Genomic DNA, 24020 nt, shown 5'->3' with positions numbered 1-24020 from the left:
CCTAATTCAGTCTATACGGCATTCACACACAATGTCACACTACATATAATTACCGGTATCAGCTAATATATTACCTGACAATTTATCTCTGCCCTCAACCTTCTCATTAAGCTCTAAAAGTTTATTTTGTTGGACATAAACCGTCCTCGTTTGAGCACTTCCAGCAAAATAATCTCAAGATGAACTGACAATCGTTAGTCAATAAAGCATACTGTCTGTCAATGTCTAGTAATTTTGGCAAATATTTGCCCCTTTTCTATGATAACTGTACAGATCCATTCTGGTCAAAAACAAACAAATAAGTAAATAAACAAAGAGAGAACAAACAAACAAACAAATTTAGACAGATGTATTACAAAAAGAGGGTTGTCCTTCTTTTGCTCTCCTGCGCTAAATGAATTTCATGTTGATATTCACAGCTCCATTATGACACCTCCCCCAAGATGTCTGTCACCTGAAGCACAACACCACCCCCACCCTGCCACGCCCACTGAACATAGTGGAAGCATCTCATGCCTAATCTACACATGATACTGATGATGCTTTGCCAGATGATGGCTGACTCAGGGACGGCAGCACATTACCACGAGGAGCTCAACAATCTATTTTGCGCACTGAGAAGCTGACCTGGGAAAAAATCTTCAACTGCGTTTCCCATTTTTCCCTTTATTCTTTTTTTTTAAACCTCTTTTTTTTCCCCTTTCCCGGTGAGTTTGCTTTGAAAGAGAGGTATGCAGTGAATTTCAACTTAAGGCAATTGGACTGGCGGTAGTGAGAATAAGCACGTATGACAGATCAATGCGAGGAGAAAAGAATTTTCCTTGCAATCCTCTTTTCTTTCGATATTTTCTCCGTCCTTCTCTTCATCATACTATCTTCACTCCTGTCAACTGTGTGGCAAGATGCCTTTTTCTCCTTTACTTTTTTCGCCACCTCCAACCCAATCTTTGCTGCACGTTGCTCATTTTGCGCATTCTTCTTCTTCTTCTGTTGTTGATGTTGTTTTTCTAAATCCCTCATCTCCTTTTCCTTTCTAATCATGCTTTCATTATACCTCGCCTTTCATCAAGAACATACCCCTCTCCCCCAGGCCCAATTGACATTCTGTTCCCGTGAATATCTATCAGCTATTCTCCCCCTTCTCCCATGTACAGTACAGTTCTTCCCTTCTTCTCATCTCCTTCCTTTTGAGGTTTGTTGTTGTTGTTGGTGCTGTTGCTGTTTTTTTTTTTTTTTTTTTTTGGGGGGGGGGGGGTGTGATTGAAGGGGAGTGGATAGCTACATTAAATCCTTGATTCATTTTGATATCTATGTTTCTTCCAGCACATTTTCCTATACATTCTATCATTTCTCACACGCTCTAGCTCAGGGCCCCGTTTTATCAAAAGATAAAATCGATTTTAAATTTCCTAACCACACAGGCTGCCATAGACTTACATTTGAAATCAACTATGTAATCAATTTTAACCCTTCATAAAATAGAGCCCAGATCTACAATTACCCTTATTTATTCTTCTTTCCCTCTCCCTTTGCCTCAAAATTCATCACTGCATTCTTAATTTCCACCGATTTTTACCAGTATTCCCCCCCCCCCATTTTTTCTTTTGACTCCTTTTTTCGAGTGGACATACATGAAATTCATCCCTCTCATGGTTGCTTGGCTAAGGGTTGAGAACCATATCAGATAAATATCGATGGGAAATGCATAATCACTGGTCAGATTGGATTTCAGGGCATGACACCACTCTGGCTAAATGTAGTCTGCTTACCCAGTCTTTTCCCTGTCTCATACTATGTCAAGAGAATGCTCTCTGGCAAAGAATGAAAAAAAAATGGTGTCAGATTACCACAAAACTGCTGGGTTTTGGCAAGACTAATCCCCCTCCCTATTTTTTTTTTCACGCCATAAACTCCACTGCAAGCCCGAGCCCGTCAAATGTCCCAGTGTGTTATCTGACGATGTCATAAGGTATGAGGACAACGTATGCATAATGTCGGCTCAAATTACCCCCGGGATTTAGGGGCTGAATTGAAAAGTGATAATTGGAATCATTTCATTTCCTCAGAGTGCTCATGGCATACATTAGTGGCTTTAGACATTGTCGCATAGTTCAATCCTAATTTCAATGTTTTGGTACAGTAATGACTTGTATATGAACGGGAGGCGGAAACAGTATTTGCAATTAATTCCAACACAGTGTTACACACTTGCTTCCTTCCCAGAATTCCTATAGTTCTCCGCACACAAGGACCTTGGAACCTCACTCTAATCACAAATGTGAGGGATTTAGGTCTCTCGCATACAAAAGGACTCATTTGCAAATGGGTTTAGATACTCATTTCACGATGATCAAACTATCCAAAAACGTCCATCCTTTGCTTTACACCAATTAGTGAATACGCTGATCTGGATGTTTAATTCTGATGAGTGCTCAAGTTTTGAAAAGGACTCATTTGTAAATAGTTTTGAAACATATTTCATGCTAATCAAGTTATAAAAAAAAAAATGTACATCCTGTTCTTTAAAAGAATTAGTGAATACACTCATGAGTGCACACATTTGACTTAAAACCATTTGACAGATGAGAATATACTCAATATTGAGAGAAGATTGCAACTGTTGTTATATACCACATTTGTTATTTTACGAAATTCTAGGTATTGAAACCAATGATGGACCAGTTAGTTTTGTTTTTCTCTTACATCACTTCAAGCATTCTTGATTTCAGCAGAGGCTAATAAAGTGTATCGTACATTTTGGGAATTTTTTTTTCAGTGATATATTCTGACAAAATGCTCACAATGACAAATTTAAACTTTCTAATTATTTTATCTCTCACACTGTCTGTCTACTACAAAAATCTTACAAGATTAGCAACATATCTGCAGTAAATAGCACACAAAATACTCTATATTTCCCTCTTGGATAAGTTCAAGGGTGCAGAGAGCTTCTCTGCGAGATGATAATCTACAATTCCACGCCATGTTTCAATCTTTAAACAGTAAAAAAGAGATAAAATTATCTCATGACCACAATGGTTCAGGTTTCAACAAAACTGAACCCAAAATAAAGGGGGGAGGGGGGACTAAATTGTAGTATGTTTAGTAAAACATTGACATTGGGAACAACCATGTGCACAAATAACTTACAGGAGGTGACTTGTCGGCACCTCAAAAAAAAAATCTTCTTGACCTGAACATAAATCTTCAGGAAATTTCCTGTTTTGACAACAAACACATGAGACTCAAAAAATTGTAGCCTTCGCATCAATTTATTGCAGTCTTGTGATAAGTTACCAGCAGTGACTTTTAGGGTGGAGAGGGAATATAGTTGCTAAAAATTATCAACCGCAAGCGCCTTCTATCTTGAAGATATACATATTATTTTCTTTTGATAAACCACTTGGAAAGTTGTGAGTTGTGGACATCATCACCTAGTTTTATCTGTGTGTGTGTTTGTAACTAATATCACTTCATGGAGAAAATGTGGAACTTTCATTACTTTTTTCTTTTTTATATTTCATGTCCAATTTTGCATAAACTTCCATCATTCTGTTCTGTCACTCTGATTTTGATTTTACTCTTCTCTGAATACTGACCCTCATCATTCCTTTAAGCTTGTTTGACCTTATGACCTTTGACCCTATAATTAGCACTTGACACATGGAACCAGACCTGACATAACTGAGAGACAAGTATAGTATTCTGCAAATCAGTGTTATCTATACCTTGTAAGAACAATAGATATATACAGATAGATAGATAGATAGATAGATAGACAAACAGAGAAATAGATAGACAGATAGAAAGACAGAAATATAGACAGATACAATAGAAAGATAGACAGATAGAAAGATAGATATACAGAAAGATAGATATACAGACAGATAGATAGACAGAGAGATAGATAGTCACATAGATGGATAGCTTAAGAGAAAGAGAGAGAGAATTGTTCATATCCTAATTCTCAATACTTACCGATGTTTCGTTGAAAGGAAACTTTGGAATTTCCGACTTGATCGGTGTTTGAATGGCAGACACAGGAGTTTTCATGCCCGTCATTTTCTGTAAGAACAAACACACACAGAAACACACAAGTTAAATATCTAGAGGATCTATGGAAACTAACGATTACATAGAAAACAGATGAACAATCCACAGAATAAAAAGAAAAAATAGATAGTGGCCAAGAATCAAACAATCTTTTAAGAAAAACAAAATCTGCAATTGTCAAAATATATTTTCAAAGATTATGATTGCAAGCTGCTAGTATTGTATCACCAAGGGCAATATATTTACATGTGGAATAAAGGTACAAGGTTGGATTCCTGAAACTACTGCCTGCCTCAGCCTGTTTCAAAAAGAATGAAGTAAACTCTGTGAATATATTGTCCTTGTAGATATATGCATTTATATTTGTGTGTACACACACAAACACAAACACACAAACATATGCATACATAGATACATAGACACATAGATACATGCATACATACATGCATTTCATTATGCATAATGTATATATGCAATACACAGTTCAAACATTCTAAGGTTTTAAAATAGCTTTTGCCACAAGCCTGAGACTCAAAGATATGAGTCATCTGACAAGCTGTGGCAAAGAATTTTTTTTTTATTTATAACTTCAAACAAACCTTCCCTCCCCATCCAGTAGAAAGACAAAATTATACATTGTAGACTAATTAGACCTTGGTGTAACTGACTCAAACATACATTTTTGCCAAGAGTTGTGACCATCCGCAACCACAAGACTGACACGTGATTACAACGACGAATTTGTCACCATCATCACAGCTCAAAGCATGTGCACACCTATATATTTCTCGCTCTATCTGATCAACTCTACGGCCCCCGGGCCACTCGCATGTTATGCACAATCAATAAGCCAGTTTGTATAGTCACACTTCATTTGTACAAATAGGCATGTTTGTTTTTAAAATTCACCAAGACGAGCATGTGTGATATAATGATTACTCATGTAATCTTTGTAAACAGAAGAGGAAGTGCTTGCCAGTACTTCCATCTGACAGCAACAATGTATTCTTCAAAGCCAAGTATTTGGTTAATATAAATAGAAAATGTGTGTTCATGCAGTCAATGCAAAACAATGACATACTGGTTCCGAAGTATTAATTGATGGACCATTCTGGTCACCTGGTCTATACACGCAAGTTTATTTTGTTGTTTGAACATGAATTCCATAATTTGTTATCGCAGGCAAGCTTATACATTATGTCACTTTCAAAAATGAGTAAATGAAGTGCCTGACCAACTGAGAAAAAAAAGGTCGTTTGTATCAATGTGCACATCAGCTAAATGTACTTACAAACTGGTTCATTTGTCTATAAACGGTAAACATTTTTTTACTGCTTCCTTCTATAAGTAAAAGTTGACAATGCAAGAAACCTCTCAGCGGTAAAGGGTGAACACAAGACACACGCAAACTGACACACACACACACAGACACACACAAGTATACATAGTGAGGAAGAGAAATGGAGAGTCCACCCCCCCCCCTTTGCCTCGTTAGAGCAACCCTTGATTATTCTTGTCACCAAAAGCTAAAGAAAAAACATGCATAGGTGCTAAAGAGTCTATGCAAGCATACACACACAAAAAAGATACACACACACATTATTATACACACACAGGATGAAAAAAAAAGAGTGCACTGGCATTCCAACGCCCGCCCCTTCCCTTTCCGCTAGTCCCGACACCTTGTGAAAGTAACCCATGATTTTTGTCACCACGAGCTAATTGCATGTCTCTTATACAGCATCCGGCATGATTGGGGGGGGGGGGGGAAATGCAAACACACATACACACACACACACACACACACACACACACACACACACACACATACATACATACATACATACATACATACATACATACACAAATAAGGCCTCCTCGGGAAAAACACTCCAACCTGTTTCAGTGCCATTATTGCCCAAGATATTTTCAGCTGCCTCCAGATTTCCACCCTCTTGAACCTGTCCAGATTTTGCTTTCCCTTTTTTTTTCTCCTCTGTCTTCTTCCTCTCCTTCTTCTTTTTTACTACTCTTTTTTTTCTTTTTTACCCACGCATCACCAGCAAACACCAGGAGTGGACTCCGGTCATTAGCCACGCTCGTTTTAGACCTTTAGCATCTCGCTCTAAGTCCATTATCCTCTTGAAAGGAACACACCTGAGGACTTCGCATCAGGATGATGTCATCTTTGCTCAAATCATCACTTGGGGGTTGCTTTAAAAAAACGGTAAAAGTCAATCAATGCTGCTCGCCATCACGACATTTGCGGCAAACATGCCGTATCAATTCATGCAAATTTCCACGGTCATCTGTAACATTTTCTGAATAATTAAGATAATTTCATCTGAAAACTTACAAGAAAATATGAAAACAGCTTGAGCTTCCAACATAATCATAGCAAACTGTATCAAACTTGAACAAATTGCCACCAGAAGACAAACTCTGAGAGAGTTAAAAATTGAGGTTGAACAACTTGACAGAAAACTGCTTCTCTGTTCTCAAGGTGACTGAAATGAAATGAATTAAAAAAAAAAAAAAAAAAAAAACTTTTGTAAAAATCTCGCACAAAATAAGAAAATTATGGAATTTCAAACTTTGATTCATTTTCACAGAACTGTGCAATCACAATCACACTGAATAAATATAAAATGAGGCAATCATATGATCCCTTCACAAGCTTCACACTAGTCTGTACTTTAAAAAATAACTTTTTTAGAAAAGCCCCCAGAATAACATTTTGCTTCCACACTATATGATTAAATTCTCAAATACTCATAAAAAGTCAATTCCAATTTATCACAGCTCTGCAATGATATGAGGCAAAGGATATCCATAATCTATTCCGTTCATTTCACTTAAAAAGAAAAATGTAGTAAAGATTTGTATGTAAGTCAATGAGAAACTTGTGAGGTAGGGGCCTCAGAAAATCATCTGTGCCAGATGTGTCACTGTAACTAATTATCACCGTTATTTTTTTTAATAAACTTAAAAATTACACATCGAAAAAAAAAAAAATAGAAACTAAGATCCCCCAGTTTTGTCTTTTTCTGTCCACTACCAAAGACACATTTGCTGTTTTGTTCATATATTCTTTCAAATACTTATAATTGGAATTCTACTTTTAAGAGAACTTTTAAAAGAACTTACAATCTAGAGCTTCTTTCTCTATTTCTTTTTCTTTTTGTTGCAAAACATTAACTAAGCAGCACGTTAAAAAGAATTATGGCATCCACACGTCATTAAAGGCACCTTTTATGACCTACATGGTTATGTTATGTTGAGGATAATCAATATCACCATCATAATTTTCAGACGGAATAGTCACTCCATTAGTATTGTTTTCCTTTTAAGAAAGGACCATTTTCATCATTTCTCTGCTCAGACTGCCATTAAATGCATAACACCCTCACAAATCCTTCCAGACACTTGGATATTTATTTCTCCATACCATCGGGCGATACTGGTGACATAAAGCGATACAGAAGCGCAGCAGATATTGATAGCTTTCTCAGAATTTGTCTTTTTTTTTTAATAATAAATTTTAATAAATTCACACATTGTATCTCTTTCACTTGGTGCTTGCATTTATGGGGGGGGGGGTAGATGTCGGTTTGTTGGGGGTATTTTACCGCTAATGGAAGTAACCTTTATTGCGCTGCATTACTAGAAGCATTACAACACGGAGATGGATCTTTCGGGCTGAAATCGACGGCTCATTTGCAGGACAAATTTCATTCGTGAATGCACAGCATCATCTCTCAACTTGGAGGCATGCACAAGAAGATCCGCTCTACCGATCAAAGGAGATGAACTAATTGGAAGGAATTCATGTGTGCTCTAATAGCTGATAGTTCACTGTAAAGAAAAGTAATAAGTTATGTCATAGGCGAGAAAAGTAGTAAGTTATGTCACAGGCAATAAAACTCCAAACTTTGACACAAACTGTCACCTTCCATTCAAAAATCAGAGTTGTTCTTTCAATTTCTGTCTTCATCCAATTAGAAAGAATGTCAGGTTTCAGATAGATTAACTGCAAAAAACTAGCGGTAGAAACTGGGACATCTGAATAAGGCAGAACACGAAGTGATTACAAAGATTTATAACAGCTTGATGCATCGATATGAAACTTGACTTTCTCTGATTTTATTTCCTAAAACAGCAGTGCAGGATGATTTTTTTTTCTTTTCTGACTGCATGATAAGTGATGTGTTTAGAATTTCACAACCTCAGAATTCAACTTTCAGATTGATGGCAATTTTCCAGCCAAGCCCCAAGAAGGCATTTAAAATCAGGGCAAATACCATTAAGACAGAACACGAAAAATCAAACAACGGGAAGATATACCTCGAGTGTAAAGGCTCCCGCATCGCTTCGGGATCTGCCAGGATATCCCTAGAGCTCTCCAGATGAAATTATCTGACCCGAATTGTGAGCCTTATTTCATCGATCCGAGGCTTGGAAAGGTTGGACGAGATCGCGCACCAAGGAGCAAGCATACAAAGGGGACATCCTCCTCTCTTCCCCCCACACCCCCCCCCACACCCCCCACACCCCCCACCCACCCCACTTGAATATTCTAAATATAAACATTGAAGTGTCTTCTTCCTCTGCTGCATATGAATCCCACTCAGCTTGCAGCTTTCCAATGCTGAGAGAAAAAGGGCTAACATTCATTATCTTTCGTGGAAAAAGCAACTTAAATAAATTCTGAATCAGAATTCTCAAAATGAGCCATCAGAAATCGCCTGGGAAGTATTAACCACAGCAGAATTTCTGGTAAAGTATGCACTGTACCCACAGCACCCATTTTCCATGCGCACAGAAATTGCTGCCATCTCTTATTACAATTACATGATTATTTTTGGTGGCATCTCATAAGCTTTGATTCTACTATTAAAGCTACTTGTGAAACAAAACTTATCTTCACCAGCTATACATTTTGCTTAGTTTAGAAAATAGTAATGCTTGCCAAGCACAGAATCTTTCTAAGGCATACTGCAAAAGTGGACATTTTTGCTTGTTATATATACCGCTATTAAATGTCTCAATTCCGCGGGATCAAAAAAGGGTGAATTTCATTTTACCCGACAGGGTGTGGAAAGTTACTTGTGCAAAATATCCACTTTTACAGTACAGGAAATTAGGCAAATTAAATCATTTTGATCAGTTGCAGTAGTACTTATAGTCAAAACAACATTGCTAAAGTTACCTATTTCAAGCCTAGGAAAACATTTCAAAAAATAAAGCGTCTTTCATATTGACAATTTTCATATTGTAAAGTTGCCCACCAGATGATTTTGGACAAATTATTTCACCATAGCCCTATTTGCACAATACTCACTATCCATCAATCAAAAACTGTGATCAGTCAACAATCAAAATTCATTATTCACACAACAACTATCCACTGGCATGAAAATTGATCAAGGTATTGATCCAGATTTTTTTTTTCAACTTGACTTTGGACAAACATTTCTAGCACAGTATTCTTATCTCAGCCATAGTGTATGCTGATATCTTCAGGAAACGAAACCACAGCATAAGGCCAAAGTCAATGCACAACTGGTCTGAAAAACAAGATCCCAGTTTTATGTACAGACTGTATGGCAAGTTGTGAGGGGATGACATCATCAATTCACTATTTGCATATTCATATCAACTGTTCAAGAACTATTTTGTGAAAATTAGCAAAACTTCACGAGTTCGTAAATGTGTATTTTCATCTGATTTTTCATCAAATTTCTATTGTTTTGCTCAGAAGATTTTTTACTCTTTGTTTTCAAACTAACTTTTTACTGGTCTGGATTTTATCTTTTAAAGTTTGTCTTATAAAAATAGTCAGACTTTACAAGAAAAACATTCAAAAATTCTCAAAAAGTTAGAAAAAGTTAGAAAATCCATGAGGTTTTGCTAATTTTGTCTAAAATTTTTGAACAGTCAATATGAATACTGTAAAAGTGGAAATTTCACGCAAGCAGAAACTAGCACGAAAATAAAAATGTCCATATTTTTGCTGGCTATATGTACCACTATGTAATGTCTTTATTCCATGGAATTAAAAACACAGAAATTTCCTTTACTTGGCCGAGGGTGAAAAATTACTTACAGGAGACAAGTAGTGAGTTAATGATGTCATATACCCTCATAATATGCCACATAGTTTGTAAATAAAATCTTGATATTTCCAGTTTTTTTGTTTGTTTGTTCAAGCACAATCATGCCTCAGTCTCATATTCTAATTTGATCTCTGACTTATCATTAATTTGAAGCTTTACAGCCAGGATAGCATGTTTTATGTGTACAAAGCAGAAAAATGGAATTTTAGACAATTTTTTTTACACAATTAATAGAAAACTTCATCAACTTTTTCATTTGCATATTCATATCTAACTGCTTGAGAACTGTTTTGCAAAATTTAGCAAATCTTTAACATTTCATAACTTCTTTTAACTTTAACTTTTACTTTTAATCCGATTTTTACTGTTATGATTGAAAAATGTTCTTTTTTCTTTTGAAATAACTTGAACTGGTCAGGAATGCCCCTTTAATATTTCTTTGCTTCCATTTCTGTTCAGACTTTTTTAAGACTAAAATGAACAAACAAACAAACAAACAAACAAACAAACAAACAACAAATCTTGTTCCTGACCACAATTCTGAAATGCACTTTTACATATATGTCACAGCTATGATTCATTCACACCCTGAATTTGGCCTCCTTACCAACCTCTCAGTGCAAAGTCGTTCCACACAACAGCTCCATCGCTTGTCGGTAAAACCAGACAACTACTGATACGCTTACATGCTAAAATATATGTGTATGCCTGAACCATGACAGAAGTGAATAAAAAGTCAAGCTGAGGCCAACCACCTTAGCGGTGTTTGAGGGGTAGAACCATTCAGATCGCAATCAACCACCAAACTGCGAACCTTGACTGGAAAAACTCTGCCTGACCACAATGAGCCGCATGTGACTTGAGAAATGTGTTTGGGAGGAACATGTTTACAATAAAGGTAATTCTCCTTTGCCTGTGGTATTGACAGAAAAAAAGAGGCAATATGATTTTAAACATATCTAAAAAACAAGTTTTCTTATGAGTCTGAAAGCTCTCGTAAGTCTGAAAGCTCTCCTGGTCTCTTGAGTGCTGTGAGCTCTGACATAAAAGCAGCACACTGGCAGAGCAGAAGGAGGGGGGAAATGCGATACTGACTGTCAGCACCTGATAACATCATGTCAACCGCACTTGAACATGATTATTTCGGCCATGTTCACACCCAGTGTGAGACTCGAACAACATCTCAGACAGTCCTGATGTGCCGGATACTTTCATGAATTACAATTCAATTTTACAAGTTTGCAATTCAGCGCTCAAATCTGAATATCGCAATACCTACACCAAATGTGATTTGTGAGCAAATGCGGAAATTTTATATTCATGCATGTTTCATTTACACTTTTCATGCTTGATACCCGGGAGAATTTGGAAGTCTTTGACTGATGCGGGGAATTCCCTACTGTGAAGATGATATCATGTACTGTAAACAATTAGGATCAATCAATTTCTCTTCAAGACACATCTGCCTGGATTACGGTTAATTACTTATCTGTAGATCATTAATTAAAGCATGTATAGGCACCTTACAATAGTTCCCTTAATCACGCGATCTCGACACATTTCCATCACAATTTTCAAATGCAAACACACGAGAAAGACGTGGGTTTTGCTGTTATAAGTTTCTATGGAACTTATTCATCTATTCAAATTATTCTCCTTCGTTTGGGAGATATCAGAGAAGAGAGATGCGGCTGTTCTTGATACATACTTGGAGACAAGTTACTACTTTTCTTAAAGGAAATGTGAATGTAGCAATGCTTTACACAATTAGCATGATTTGGCTTTAAAGGTGTTGTCATGACAACAAGAGGATTTCAGGTCTGGAGATAAAAGCATGAAAATTTGCATGAGCATGTTAAATCGACTATCTCTTCTCTTCTGAATGACAGCTTTAAGCTGGGCGACATGACTGCATGCATGTTTGCGCCACATTATCTCAATCGTCTACCGACCAGTAAGGGAACCATCGCAGTACCCGATAGCCCTACGGCTCAGTGGGCACCAAACCGTCGCGCGAGTCAGAACGCTGCGGTAATGGAACATTTCAGTTTCATTTGGCGATCATTCACGCCAGATACGTGACACCCCCGTGAGGGGATTAAATTCTTGTCTGCACACGAAAGTTGACACTTCCAGAGGGTGGTTTGCAAATGAATGGCAGAAAAGCTGGACGCCTCACATATGACACTGCAAGTCTTCAGTCAACTGCTAGTGCCTTACGTGCGGTAATTTCTTCCACATTACTGATGACCTTATCTCTATGGTGGCCTCTTTCTGTAGATTTGGAGGACAATAAAACATTACAAAAAAACACATTATGGAATACATGATATCACACACACACCACACACACACACAAATCAACATGATCTTGTGTTAGTCTTTATAGAGAGCTTTTGTTACAGTCTCATAACTGAATTAAATAGTCACAACAAAACCAACGCCTTCCTAATACTTAAAGAAATTCAGACTAAAACATGTGACTGAATACAGGTACAAGAAGAGTATAGACCACAAAATGGTAATCCTATACAGATTTCTTCATTATTTATCTTTATTCTTTTTTTTTTTAATGAGCTATCAAAACAAAATTGGAATTCACATACAGCTATTTGTGAGAGAATTTACACATCTTTCCTTGAAATACAATTTCCCTACCAAAACCACAATACAGCTTTGATATGATCTTCCCCCTCTTCATGTGCAAGTGTCAAAATACTGTTCTATGACTACTGTATGTGATTTGCTTGTTGTACGTCACAGTTGAACAAACACTTGGGGGGAAAAAATCATTAGCACTGTATTTCTTTTGTGTTCTCTGCTTCTGAATCAGTTACACCACCACAATTGCAATGAGGGGTTTTCATATTCTCCCAACATTAACCAGTTCTACAGAGAGTAAATTCTAGCCTTTCCATTTGAAACAGATTCCCTTGATTACATTCCCATTTCCCCAAGTGAATTCTGGGCGCAATTCCTTCTGAAATGTAATTCATCAACTTCCTACTTGAGAAAAAAAAGTATAATTTTTCAAATATATATATATATAGACATATCATCCCTAGTCAAGCATTTTGTCTGGGCACTTATCATTTGCTACACATGTGACGGAAAGTTAATTTACTCGGTGTGATTTCATCACTGCGAATTTGGAATTCCTGTCGACCACGACAATATCGCGCATGGGCTCGTTTCCTCTCTGGCGGAAACGCCGAAGATGACATTTTACATTGATCGCTATCAGCAATCTGTCACTCGAGCCCTGAAACTTCACGTTGCTGCATGCACGTACTTAGCCCCCTTGGCTTGCCAAGATCTTCCTTCTCTCTCCCTCTCCCCTCCCTATCTGTCTCCCCCTTCCTCCCCCTCCTCTCCAGCCACCCCCCCCCCCCCATTTGAAGAAAGGACTGGGGACTTCTTCAATTCTCTACTTTAGAAAAAAAAGATGCGTCCTTTGTTTCAGCAGGGAGCAGAAGAGGGGGAGAGGGGCCACATTAGCATCACCACACAGCAAATGCTCGCTGGGTACAAGTGTAAATATTTGCGCACATCAATGTGGGGACCCGCCAACACCACACCGCTGAACTTGGCAGCCTTTCTCGAGCACCCGAACTACAACGTGTGCTAGACGGCACATACGCCCCACGCAGAGGAAGTCAACAAAACATGAACTAATGAATGATGTCCCCCCTCCCCCCGTAAGTTTGAAGTGATTTTCTGTGTCACAAGTGTGATTGGAATTTTCCTTGTTACCCTCCCAAGACAAAGGAAAAAATAGGTTGATTTTCTTTTGTTGCAGAAAACTCCTTGCTTTCCCTTCCACTAATGCCAAATTAGTTCAAGGACTCCTTCTTCACAGCAGTTGCTCCATGTTACCAAATGCATACATGCACACCCTCTTAAAGATAATAAAAAGTTTTGGTACCTCAAAAGCTTCCCTGAATTTCCTTGTCTTGGTTTGTGTTTCGGGTTAAAGTACGTTGTCTGTGAGAATTACTCGCCCCAAAGTGCTCTCATGTCTTAGTAATCATGCAATAATGGTTTCGTACCAGAGCCGACGCTGACCAGCGTCGATAAATATTGTACGAAACCACTGACTGCGACCAGCAGCGTGCAGCCCATTGTACGCATAGCTAACTGCGACCAGCAGCCCCATACGCATAGCGTAATGGGGCTTCGCATTGTAGCATTCAGGATCATGACAGAATTAGTATCGCGGGTAAATGTCAACTTAAAATCCAAAAAAAAATTTCGATTTGAAGACTTACCAATTAAGTTGAAGTATTAAAAACAGGCTTCGAACAACGTTTGGTTCTGCCAATAGTCCCTTTCTGTTCGAATTGATGACTGAATGTGACTCGGTCGAGAGGACCTTGGGAGAGCTACATACACTGGATACCATGGCCAGCGCATGCGCACACAAACATCTTATCCGTTCATGGATTTGAAATTTGTGTGCATGTGATGAGTTCGCATGCACTGGCTGTAGTATTCAGTGTACTGTATGTAGCTCTCCTAAGGTCCTGTCGACCGAGTCACATTCAGTCATCAATTCGAACAGAAAGGGACTATAGGCAGAACCAAACGTTGCCCGAAGCCTGTTTTCAATACTTCAAGTTAATTGGTAAGTCTTCAAATTGAAGAATTTATGGGATTTTAAGTTGACATTTACCCTGCGATACTAAATCTGTCATGATCCTGAATGCTACAATGCGAAGCCCGATTACGCTATGCGTATGGGACTGCTGGTCGCTATGCGTATGGGGCTGCTGATCGCAGTTAATTGCATGATTACTAAGACATGAGAGCACTTTGGGGCGAGTAAGTTTCACAGTGTTAGTTATATGAAAGGTACTTTAACCTGAAACACAAACGAAGACAAGGAAATTCAAGGACACTTTTGAGGTACCAAAACTTTTTATTATCTTTAATATCCCATGAAATAATTCTATGTATCTTGCTGTTGTAATATTCAATATCAGATCATATTGAGGTGCTGTAGTTTGCCTCACAGAACCACACATGGCTCATAAACACAAAAACCATTCGCATGACGTGAATTTGTATCAAATCTTCAATTTTACTACGCTAGCTTAGCTTTGGATCATAGAGATCACTAACAATATTTTTATGATGGAAAATGATATCAGAAACTTTTCTTTGTGAACATCCTCATTTGTTCACCCATTCTATCAGCAAATTTGCAAAATCTAAAAAGATTGGTGATTAATCAAATATACCACAAAATCAGTACAGGCTGAATAGTAATAATCACTAAAAGAGTCAACTATACCTTGTAGAACAACTTTGAAAACAAGGAAAAGTAGAAATTACGCGGTGCGTAACATATGTCCCCGCCGGAAGTAGCATTTTGTAACAAAATGTGCAATATAGGTAAAAAATCAAGGTCAAAGGTCAAAGAAGTCAAAGGTCAAAATTCTGTGTAGAAGTTTTGAAGCCCTCACCTAGTGCCATCACATAAAGCAAATGGAATCGAAATTGGGTTAGAAATGGCGAAGGAGTAGCATTTTGTAGCCAATGTACAATATAGGTCAAAAATTAAGGTCAAAGGTCAAAGAAGACAAAAGTCAAAATTCTGTGTAGAAGTTTTGAAGCCCTCACCTAGTGCTATCACATAAAGCAAACGGAATCGAAATCGGGTTAGAAATGGCGAAGGAGTAGCATTCTGTAGCAAAATGCACAATATAGGTCAAAAATCAAGGTCAAAGGTCAAAGAAGTCAAAGGTCAAAATTCTGTGTAGAAGTTTTGAAGCCCTCAACTAGTGCCATCATATAAAGCAAACGGAATTGAAATCGGGTTAAAAATGGCGAAGGAGTAGCATTTCGTAGCAAAATGTACAATATAGGTCAGAAATCAAGGTCAAAGGTCAAAGAAGTCAAAGGTCAAAATTCTGTGTATAAGTTTTGAAGCCCTCACCTAGTGCCATCACATAAAGCAAACGGAATCGAAATCGGGTTAGAAATGGCGAAGGAGTAGCATTTTGTAGCAAAATGTACAATATAGGTCAAAAAATCAAGGTCAAAGGTCAAAGAAGTCAAAGGTCAAAATTCTGTGTAGAAGTTTTGAAGCCCTCACCTAGTGCCATCACATAAAGCAAACGGAATCGAAATCGGGTTAGAAATGGCGAAGGAGTAGCATTTTGTAGCAAAATGTACAATATAGGTCAAAGGTCAAGGTCAAAGGTCACGACTGAAATTCTGTGTAGAAGTTTCAAAGCTCCCATGTAGTGCTATCATATAAAGCAAACAGAATCAAAATTGGCTCATAAATGACAGAGAAGTAGCAAATTGAAGATTTTGATCACACACGGACGCACACACGGACACACGGACGGACGGACGGACGGACACACGGACGGACACACGGACACACACACGTACGGAGCCCGTTTCATAGTCCCCTGCTCGAACGAACTCGTTCGGCGGGGACAACAATGTGTCTTTCCCCTGTAACAGCATTTCAGTATTGAAGCATGTTTCAAGCATGGGAAAGATGATTTACAATGCAGCCTTAGCCTTAGATGTAGGAAAACTGAGGTTAGTTTTGAGTGAAGCGATCAATGATGACACCATAGACCTTTCACATATTATGTACACAAAGATACATAGTAGTACCCTAGGGGGGACCTTAATTGTGCATGATAACTTGAGGTGCCTTTCTGTTTTTGCTTTTTGCTCTTTTCCAAGGCTGATGCTATAAAGCTGAACATTTGTTATCCCACATCACATCATCTCTGCACACACACACACCCATGTACACAAACAACAGTTTAGAAATCACCACATTACCACCCCAAAGTAGGTCAAACTCACCAACCTCATTAGTGTCAACAGGGATTCTCAAGAACAATGAAATGCGCAAGGCTGTTTACCCCAAACGTCAAATTGTTGGATGTGTTTTGTGAAACATACAGGCACCACCTGGCAAAGACATTTCCTGTGGCAGGAAGCTTGCAGGAGAGAGAGACCGGGGCTGCTTCCAGAAAATTTTCAGAATTATTATGACTCTGCGCTTTTCAGTGCATACGTGACCAAACAAGATCAAAACCACTTGCAGCGTGACATACATCAACCAGCGGCAGCGTGACATACATCACAGACGCCTAGTAACCAGTATAAACTGGACAGAGAAAATGAGGTGCCCGACTTTTATTTCAATCAAAGCAGATCATCTCGCCCTGCATAGCTTTCTAACTCAAAAGCTGCACAAATACAAGAATTTTTAAAAACTCAATCTCCCAAGAAAAAAAAAAGGAAAGTAAAAGAAAAAGAAAATCATAAATTTAAGGGATTTCCTCTCAAATAAGTTGTCCCTTTCCTTCCCAATATCCTTTCGCACCCATCCTCTCCCCGACCCCCTTTGATTTCTCTAACTGTAGTGAGGCATACGTCAAGAAAGAAAGTTTGATTAAAACACAGGAAAAACTAAAATGTGTAAAAGCTGTATATATAGTGTAAAACCAGAAATGTTCGAATTTTGCAAGAGCCAAGATTCACAAAATTAGGATGCAAGTGAAAGTTCTCGTCTACACTATATGTACTGATTGCAAAAATTTCATGCAACAAAAATATTTTGCTTTATTTATTTAGTTTTTTTTTTTTGGGGGGGGGGGGTGGGGGTTGTTACTTTCGCTATCTTCTGTCATGAAATACAATTCATTCCCTTCAAGGTCTGCACCCTACTAGAATATAAGTACTATATGAAGGCATGCATTTTATTTGTTATTTTTTCTGGCAAAGAGAATTAATAATAACAATAATAATAATAATATTAATAATAATAATAATAATAATAATAATAATAATAATAATAATAATAATAATAATAATGATAATAATAATAATAATAATAATAATAATAATGATAATAATAAAAATAATAACAATAACAATAACAACAATAATAATAATAATAATGATAATGATAATAATAATAATAATGATAATAATAATAACAATAACAATAATAATAATAATAATAATAATAATAATAATAACAATAATAACAATTATAATAATAATAATAATATTATTATTGTTATTATTGTTATTATTATTATTATTATTATTACTGTCATCATTTTGCAATGCAGATAATGAAAGTATATTTTCATATCCAAACTACAAGCAGAAAATGAGAATAACGATTTTTTTTTTTTTTAAGCAAATGATCCTATCAAATACACAGCTCACCATGAACTGCAGTGAAAGGAGAGCAAAAATCTGTCGGCTCGGATTTCCAGTATACAAAATAATAAACATGTGAAAAAAATACATAATGCATCTTTGATATTATCACTTTGTATATGAAAAAAATAAAGAAAGCTAAAACAAATTATCAAATAATGAAAAACTTTCTGCTGTATGAAATTACTTAATAAAAGAGATAAATGGGGTAAAGACCTGGAGAAATATCTATGTATTTGGCCAAAGTGACACATATTTCACATGAACTATATATAGAAAAATTACTGACAGGAAAATGCTCATATCACATTGAAAAACTTTATTTTTGCAATGTTGCTCCAGGTTTCATGTTGATCTTGCCTATTTTTCCCTGATTTCATTCAATGCATGCTGTCATATCTTGCATTACATCGGGTTGACATTTGCGGTTTTAGCAAAGCAGATTAGACTCTACCTCGCAGCTTTCAGAGTTGATCATTCTCTCATTCAACAATATGTTACATTGCAGTAGTCTTTACACAAATATTCACCAATACCACTCATACAGACCTGACTTTCCAATGCTAATCATTTTGGCCATATGTCAAAACACTCTTTCAGGTCCATAGGAAAGGGGGGGGGGGTCTGAGAGGGGAGGGCATGGCAGGTTAAATCTGGCCAGGGAAAACCATAATGGTACATTCTGAAAAAAGCGACTGAAATGTAGCCCTCGTTATCTGTGAAGATCATCGCGATAAATACATCCCCCTCTAATCCAAACACGGCTGAGACCTCCGCCCCTCCCCCCTTTCCTTCCTAATGCAGACATAATCCCTTAACGTGTGTGTAAATGCAGTGAAGAGACCCGTTAGTGGGGGAAAGTGAGGAATCAACAACATCAACAACAAAAAAGCAACATGACTTAATTACTCTCCGATGCCTGCAGGGCCCCCTGGTTTCTATGCCGTTGCCGTGGTGATTGCTAAAAAGCCTGTTGGCAATAATGCGATTGTGGACAGCTGGCCCACCACCGGGGGGATTCATTTACTTTATCTCTGCAGATGAAATCCTTCACGCTCATCAGTCAACCGCCAACTGCGAATAAATAAAACTGGCACCCTTCTTTCGGTCTGTTTGGCAATCTTACTTCTTTTATTTTCACTAAAATTTTCATTTTAGTCTTCAACACAACTTTCTTTCCCCATGTGTAGTACTCATAAATGGATTCTAAAAATGTCTTTGATATCCTCATGTATATTACCTTCTACACACCTGTCCCACGTATGTCACCATCTCTCATATAAACATAGTTTACCAAAACACACATCCTTCATTGTGACATATATGTTACAAGAGTGTACTGATGGATTAAATACTCAAAACTGGATTGAATGGAAAGCCAGTAAATAATAACGACACTACTGGCCCGCTCTGTTCAAATTCAGTGATACATCTTTTCTTTCTTTACAAAAAAGAAGTGAATGAATAAATAAATAAAATAAAAAGGCAACCATCGCCATTTTTCGTTAAGCAGAGGAGGCAAACACATGATGACTGCTCAGGGAGTGATACGGAGTGAATATTAAGTGCTCTGCTCTTCAAAAGATTTTGTGTCTCGAGCACATGCTGCTATCTGTCAACATAAAACAATATATGGCCTGACAGATGTGGAATACTAACAGACCAGGGCATTTGCTACAGTCACATACATTTGGTATATCAGTAAGCATAATATGTTGATATATATATACATATATAATTATATAAAATAGCATACATACTTATGATACAGGCCGGCAGTGCACGACAAAAGTTATAGTGCACGCAAAATATAACGATTGCAAACGATAACCCACTATCGATTTGATATCGGTTTTTGCTCCCTCATTTTAATCATCGAGTACTTGAATCCCGCACCTTATCAACACGATTGCGCCACAACCACGATATGTTTTGCTCGATATTATCGTTATTCTCAATTCTCGCAGGCTGGCTATGCCAGCTACTTAACTGTGTGATGGGACCAGACTTTCAGCGGTAGATTTAAACATGGAAGCTGAAATGAACAGGTTCCCTACTTTTAAAGAGACTGATCTATATAAACAGTATCTTAGACAATAAGGACACAAAGGATGCCATCAAATACGCCCTACGAATTTTGGACTCCTACTGTTCTGAAAAAAGAATCAATCCGACGGATATTACTGAGCAAGTCAACCCAAGATTTGTGCCGCTTTCTCCGTACATTCTACGCGGAAGTGCACCGTGGAAATGGGCAGCGTGTGGTGTGTACAGTATACGCTAAGCGCTCTTTGATCACGCTACGCTATGAACTTTACTACGACATTCACAACACACTCTCGGAATCCGCATGTGCAGCAATGTGGCCTGGCACGAGCCTTGTGTTTAAATCCAGTAGATCCCTAATCCTACAAAACATCATCTAGTCCTGGTCCTGGACCCACAGTGCAGTAAGTAGGGCGTCTAACGTGTTACTGTTAGTGTTACTGTTAGATGCATGGTAGCTAGTGTTAGACCTATTGTAGGGTCAAGTGTTAACTACTGTAGCTCTGTCGCTCGTAAGTGACGTACAGTACCGTACAGTGTACGTAGATCTAGTATAAAAACGTTAGGCCAGGGCCCCTAGGGCCCTAGACCTAACCTATCGTAGGGCCTAGAAAACGTTAGATATAACCACGTAGACCCTAGACTCTATAGTTGACTTTGGATCTTCAGGATTTTGTCTACACAGGTTCAAAGAAACTGGTATTATTGCTTGTGTAGACACGTGTAACTGTTAGAAATGATCTAGGCTTATCTTGCCTGGGTATGTATGCTATTTTATATATCACATAGTGCATGACATCTTATTGCACTATAACAAGTACCAAGCACCTCCAAATTTTGAATTTGCCCTCAGGCAATTATATTCAATTCGGCCTGCGGCCTCATTGAATATAACTGGCCTTCGGGGCAAATTCAGAATTTGTCGGTGCTTATATTGTTATAGTGCATTCAGCCTCATGCACTATATATATAATATACACGCAGACACACCATGGGGGAGACTTGGTAGATTCTACTTATTGTCTCAACCTGCTCACGAGACTTGCATTTCCATGACAGACACGTACAATGCCAAAATGTGACTTGGCAAAAACCCTGGTCTCTAACTTTTTCCCCTTTTTCTTTTTTTTTCTTTTATCTTACTCTCTTATGTTCTTGTTCTCTATTTCTCTTGTGCTTGCTTAGAAATGATTTGAGAAACATTGGGGAGCTTTGGCTCTGAGAGCAGTCAGCATCCAAACCTGTTGTCAACATTGTCTGGGTTTTCTCCGGGGACATCGGGAACACATGTTTGTGATTACACTCAGACCTACCTTGACATTGTAATTGTTCTATGAGCCAACACAACCAGACAGCAGAAAACAAAGCAAAAAAAGAAGCAACATTTAATTCAATTACAACCTTTGCAAACACCTATTTAAGTGGTTTATGATATTCATTAATTGCATGGGCAATGCACAGTGCAACACTGCACAATCTACAATAATCAATCAACAATCACTTCCACTTTCGTGTTTGTTTGTGTGTGTTTGTTCGTTTGTTTTTGTACTCACCTCAAATATTTTCTCCACCTCTTTGTTTTTATTGTGGCCAAGATGAGAGTTCTGTGTTGGACAAGAAGGGAAAACAAGAATGGAATAAACATTTAATACCTGCAAATGATCTTTCTTTTACCATCATATATCAGGGGGACGACAAATCTGTTTACACTACTAGCAACTACACTGTGTATTCACTCATTCATTCATGCATTCATTCATTCATGCATGCATTCATTCATTTATTTATTTTTCCATTTCCAACAGCAACATATGAATATAAATTTCTATCAAAAATAAGTTCATTTCTCAATATTACAATGTACAATACAAATATATATGTTGCATGTATGTAGGTATGCAATTAAAAAGGCAGGCTAAAAAATAAAAACACACACATATTGAAAATACGAAAATGCTGGAAATGGAAGGAATGCTAAAGAAACAAGGCTTGCAGGGTGCATTTCCCCAAGCATAATAATACAAATTACATTAATTGATATGCTATTACATAAAAAAGCTGAGTCGATGATGGCCTGAATATGAGGAATAATTCTTTTTCATTAAAGTATTTGCCCCCCCCCCCTTCCCTTGTATAATATGACGCTTATGCATTCTTCCTCCCCTCAAACACACTTCTTCTGAGGAGGGGCAGATCCCCTCCTTATGAAGGAGGGGAAAAAGAATGGCGGCAGTGACAGAAAAGAGTGGAGGTGGTGCATGGTAGTCGTGGTGATGGTCGTGTCATGTGGAAGGAAGGAGGAGGGGTGGAATGCACACTCTGTAAATTGCATAAAAGTCGCCTGAACTGGTTCATTGACACATTTTTCTCTTCTTTTTTTTTTCCTCCTTTGTCTGCATTTAAGGAGGCCAGCACATTCTAACATGATGGAGAGAGAGCCTGCACATTTTAATGTTGTGGTGACCAACCAGCACTCAGCAACAACACAAGAGCATGTCACTACATTTAAAGGGAAGATAAACCCCAAGAGCAATGTGGATTGAGTGAAAGCAGCAACATTAGTAGAACACATCAGTGAAAGTTTGAAGAAAATCGAACAATCGATGCAAAAGTTATGAATTTTTACAGTTTTGGTGTTGGAACCGCTGGACGAGGAGACTACTAGAGGTTATGACGTATGAGTGGACAACAATACCAAGAAAATATAAAGAAAATTCTACAAAAATCCATTTTTCATGAAAATTACAAATTCCATCAACTTGATATTGATATATGTTAGGGGTAGCAATTATTCCCCCTGCTTTCTGAAAGAGGCTGGTCCATTGCTCTTTCATAATTCTAGAAAAGTGAATTTTTGTTGAATTTCCTTTATATTTTCTCTGTATTGTTGTCCACTCATACGTCATATCCTCTAGTAGTCTCCTCATCCAGCGGTTTCAACACCAAAACTTTAAAAATTCATAACTTTTGCATCGATTGTCCGATTTTCCTCAAACTTTCACTGATGTGTTCTACTAATGTTGCTGCTTTCACTCAATCCACATTGCTTTTTCCCTTTAATGTAAAGGTAGCACCATGTTCACGTTGACACTCTTTTATTGAGGCTTTAAAGACAACTAGAAATGTCGCTTTGGCGACTGGTATGCCTCCGCCATAATGCATGATTTTCCCAATAGGTCTAGATAGTACATGTGGACAATGTGTGATTACATTTTCACAAAATTGGCAAAATATTGAAATGACAAGTTTGTCACAAATGTGTTGAATATTCACCTTCCTTGACGTAGGTTTAATTGGATGAATAGGAGAGCATGTATCTAGGGATTTAAGGACTTTAACTTGACTTTTACCCATTCATACATTTAGGCATTGAGTAATTTTCAAGGTACAGGTGTGGAGAAAAAGTGCAATTTCTGAATTGAATAGTAAATTGTTACCATTTTCATCTGGCCCTTGACCCTAAAATTCATAAGATAATCACTTTCAGGTCGAACATGCATAAAAAGTTTCAAGATAACTTGAGCCACTTCGAGATATGGAGGAAAAAGTTAGTTCAGCACTTTCACTTGATCGTTGACCTTTTGACCTTTGAGGCAA

General features: G+C 37.7%; 1 protein-coding gene across 1 annotated transcript in view; it reads right to left on the bottom strand.

Annotated features, from left to right (window-relative positions):
- Positions 1-24020, bottom strand: part of LOC140235365 (uncharacterized) — a 71283-nt gene that overhangs the window by 30554 nt on the left and 16709 nt on the right. Inside the window, exons 3-4 of the mRNA XM_072315393.1 lie at positions 21977-22027; positions 3979-4065 (exon numbers count right to left, since the gene is read on the bottom strand). Coding sequence (XP_072171494.1) covers positions 3979-4065; positions 21977-22027 — 138 coding nt within the window. The remainder of the gene's footprint in view (positions 1-3978; positions 4066-21976; positions 22028-24020) is intronic.

Source organism: Diadema setosum, chromosome 11 (genome assembly GCF_964275005.1).
Source record: "Diadema setosum chromosome 11, eeDiaSeto1, whole genome shotgun sequence".
Taxonomy (NCBI): domain Eukaryota; kingdom Metazoa; phylum Echinodermata; class Echinoidea; order Diadematoida; family Diadematidae; genus Diadema; species Diadema setosum.
Note: the sequence above shows the minus strand (reverse complement) of the source record. Positions and strands in the feature narration are given on the sequence as shown.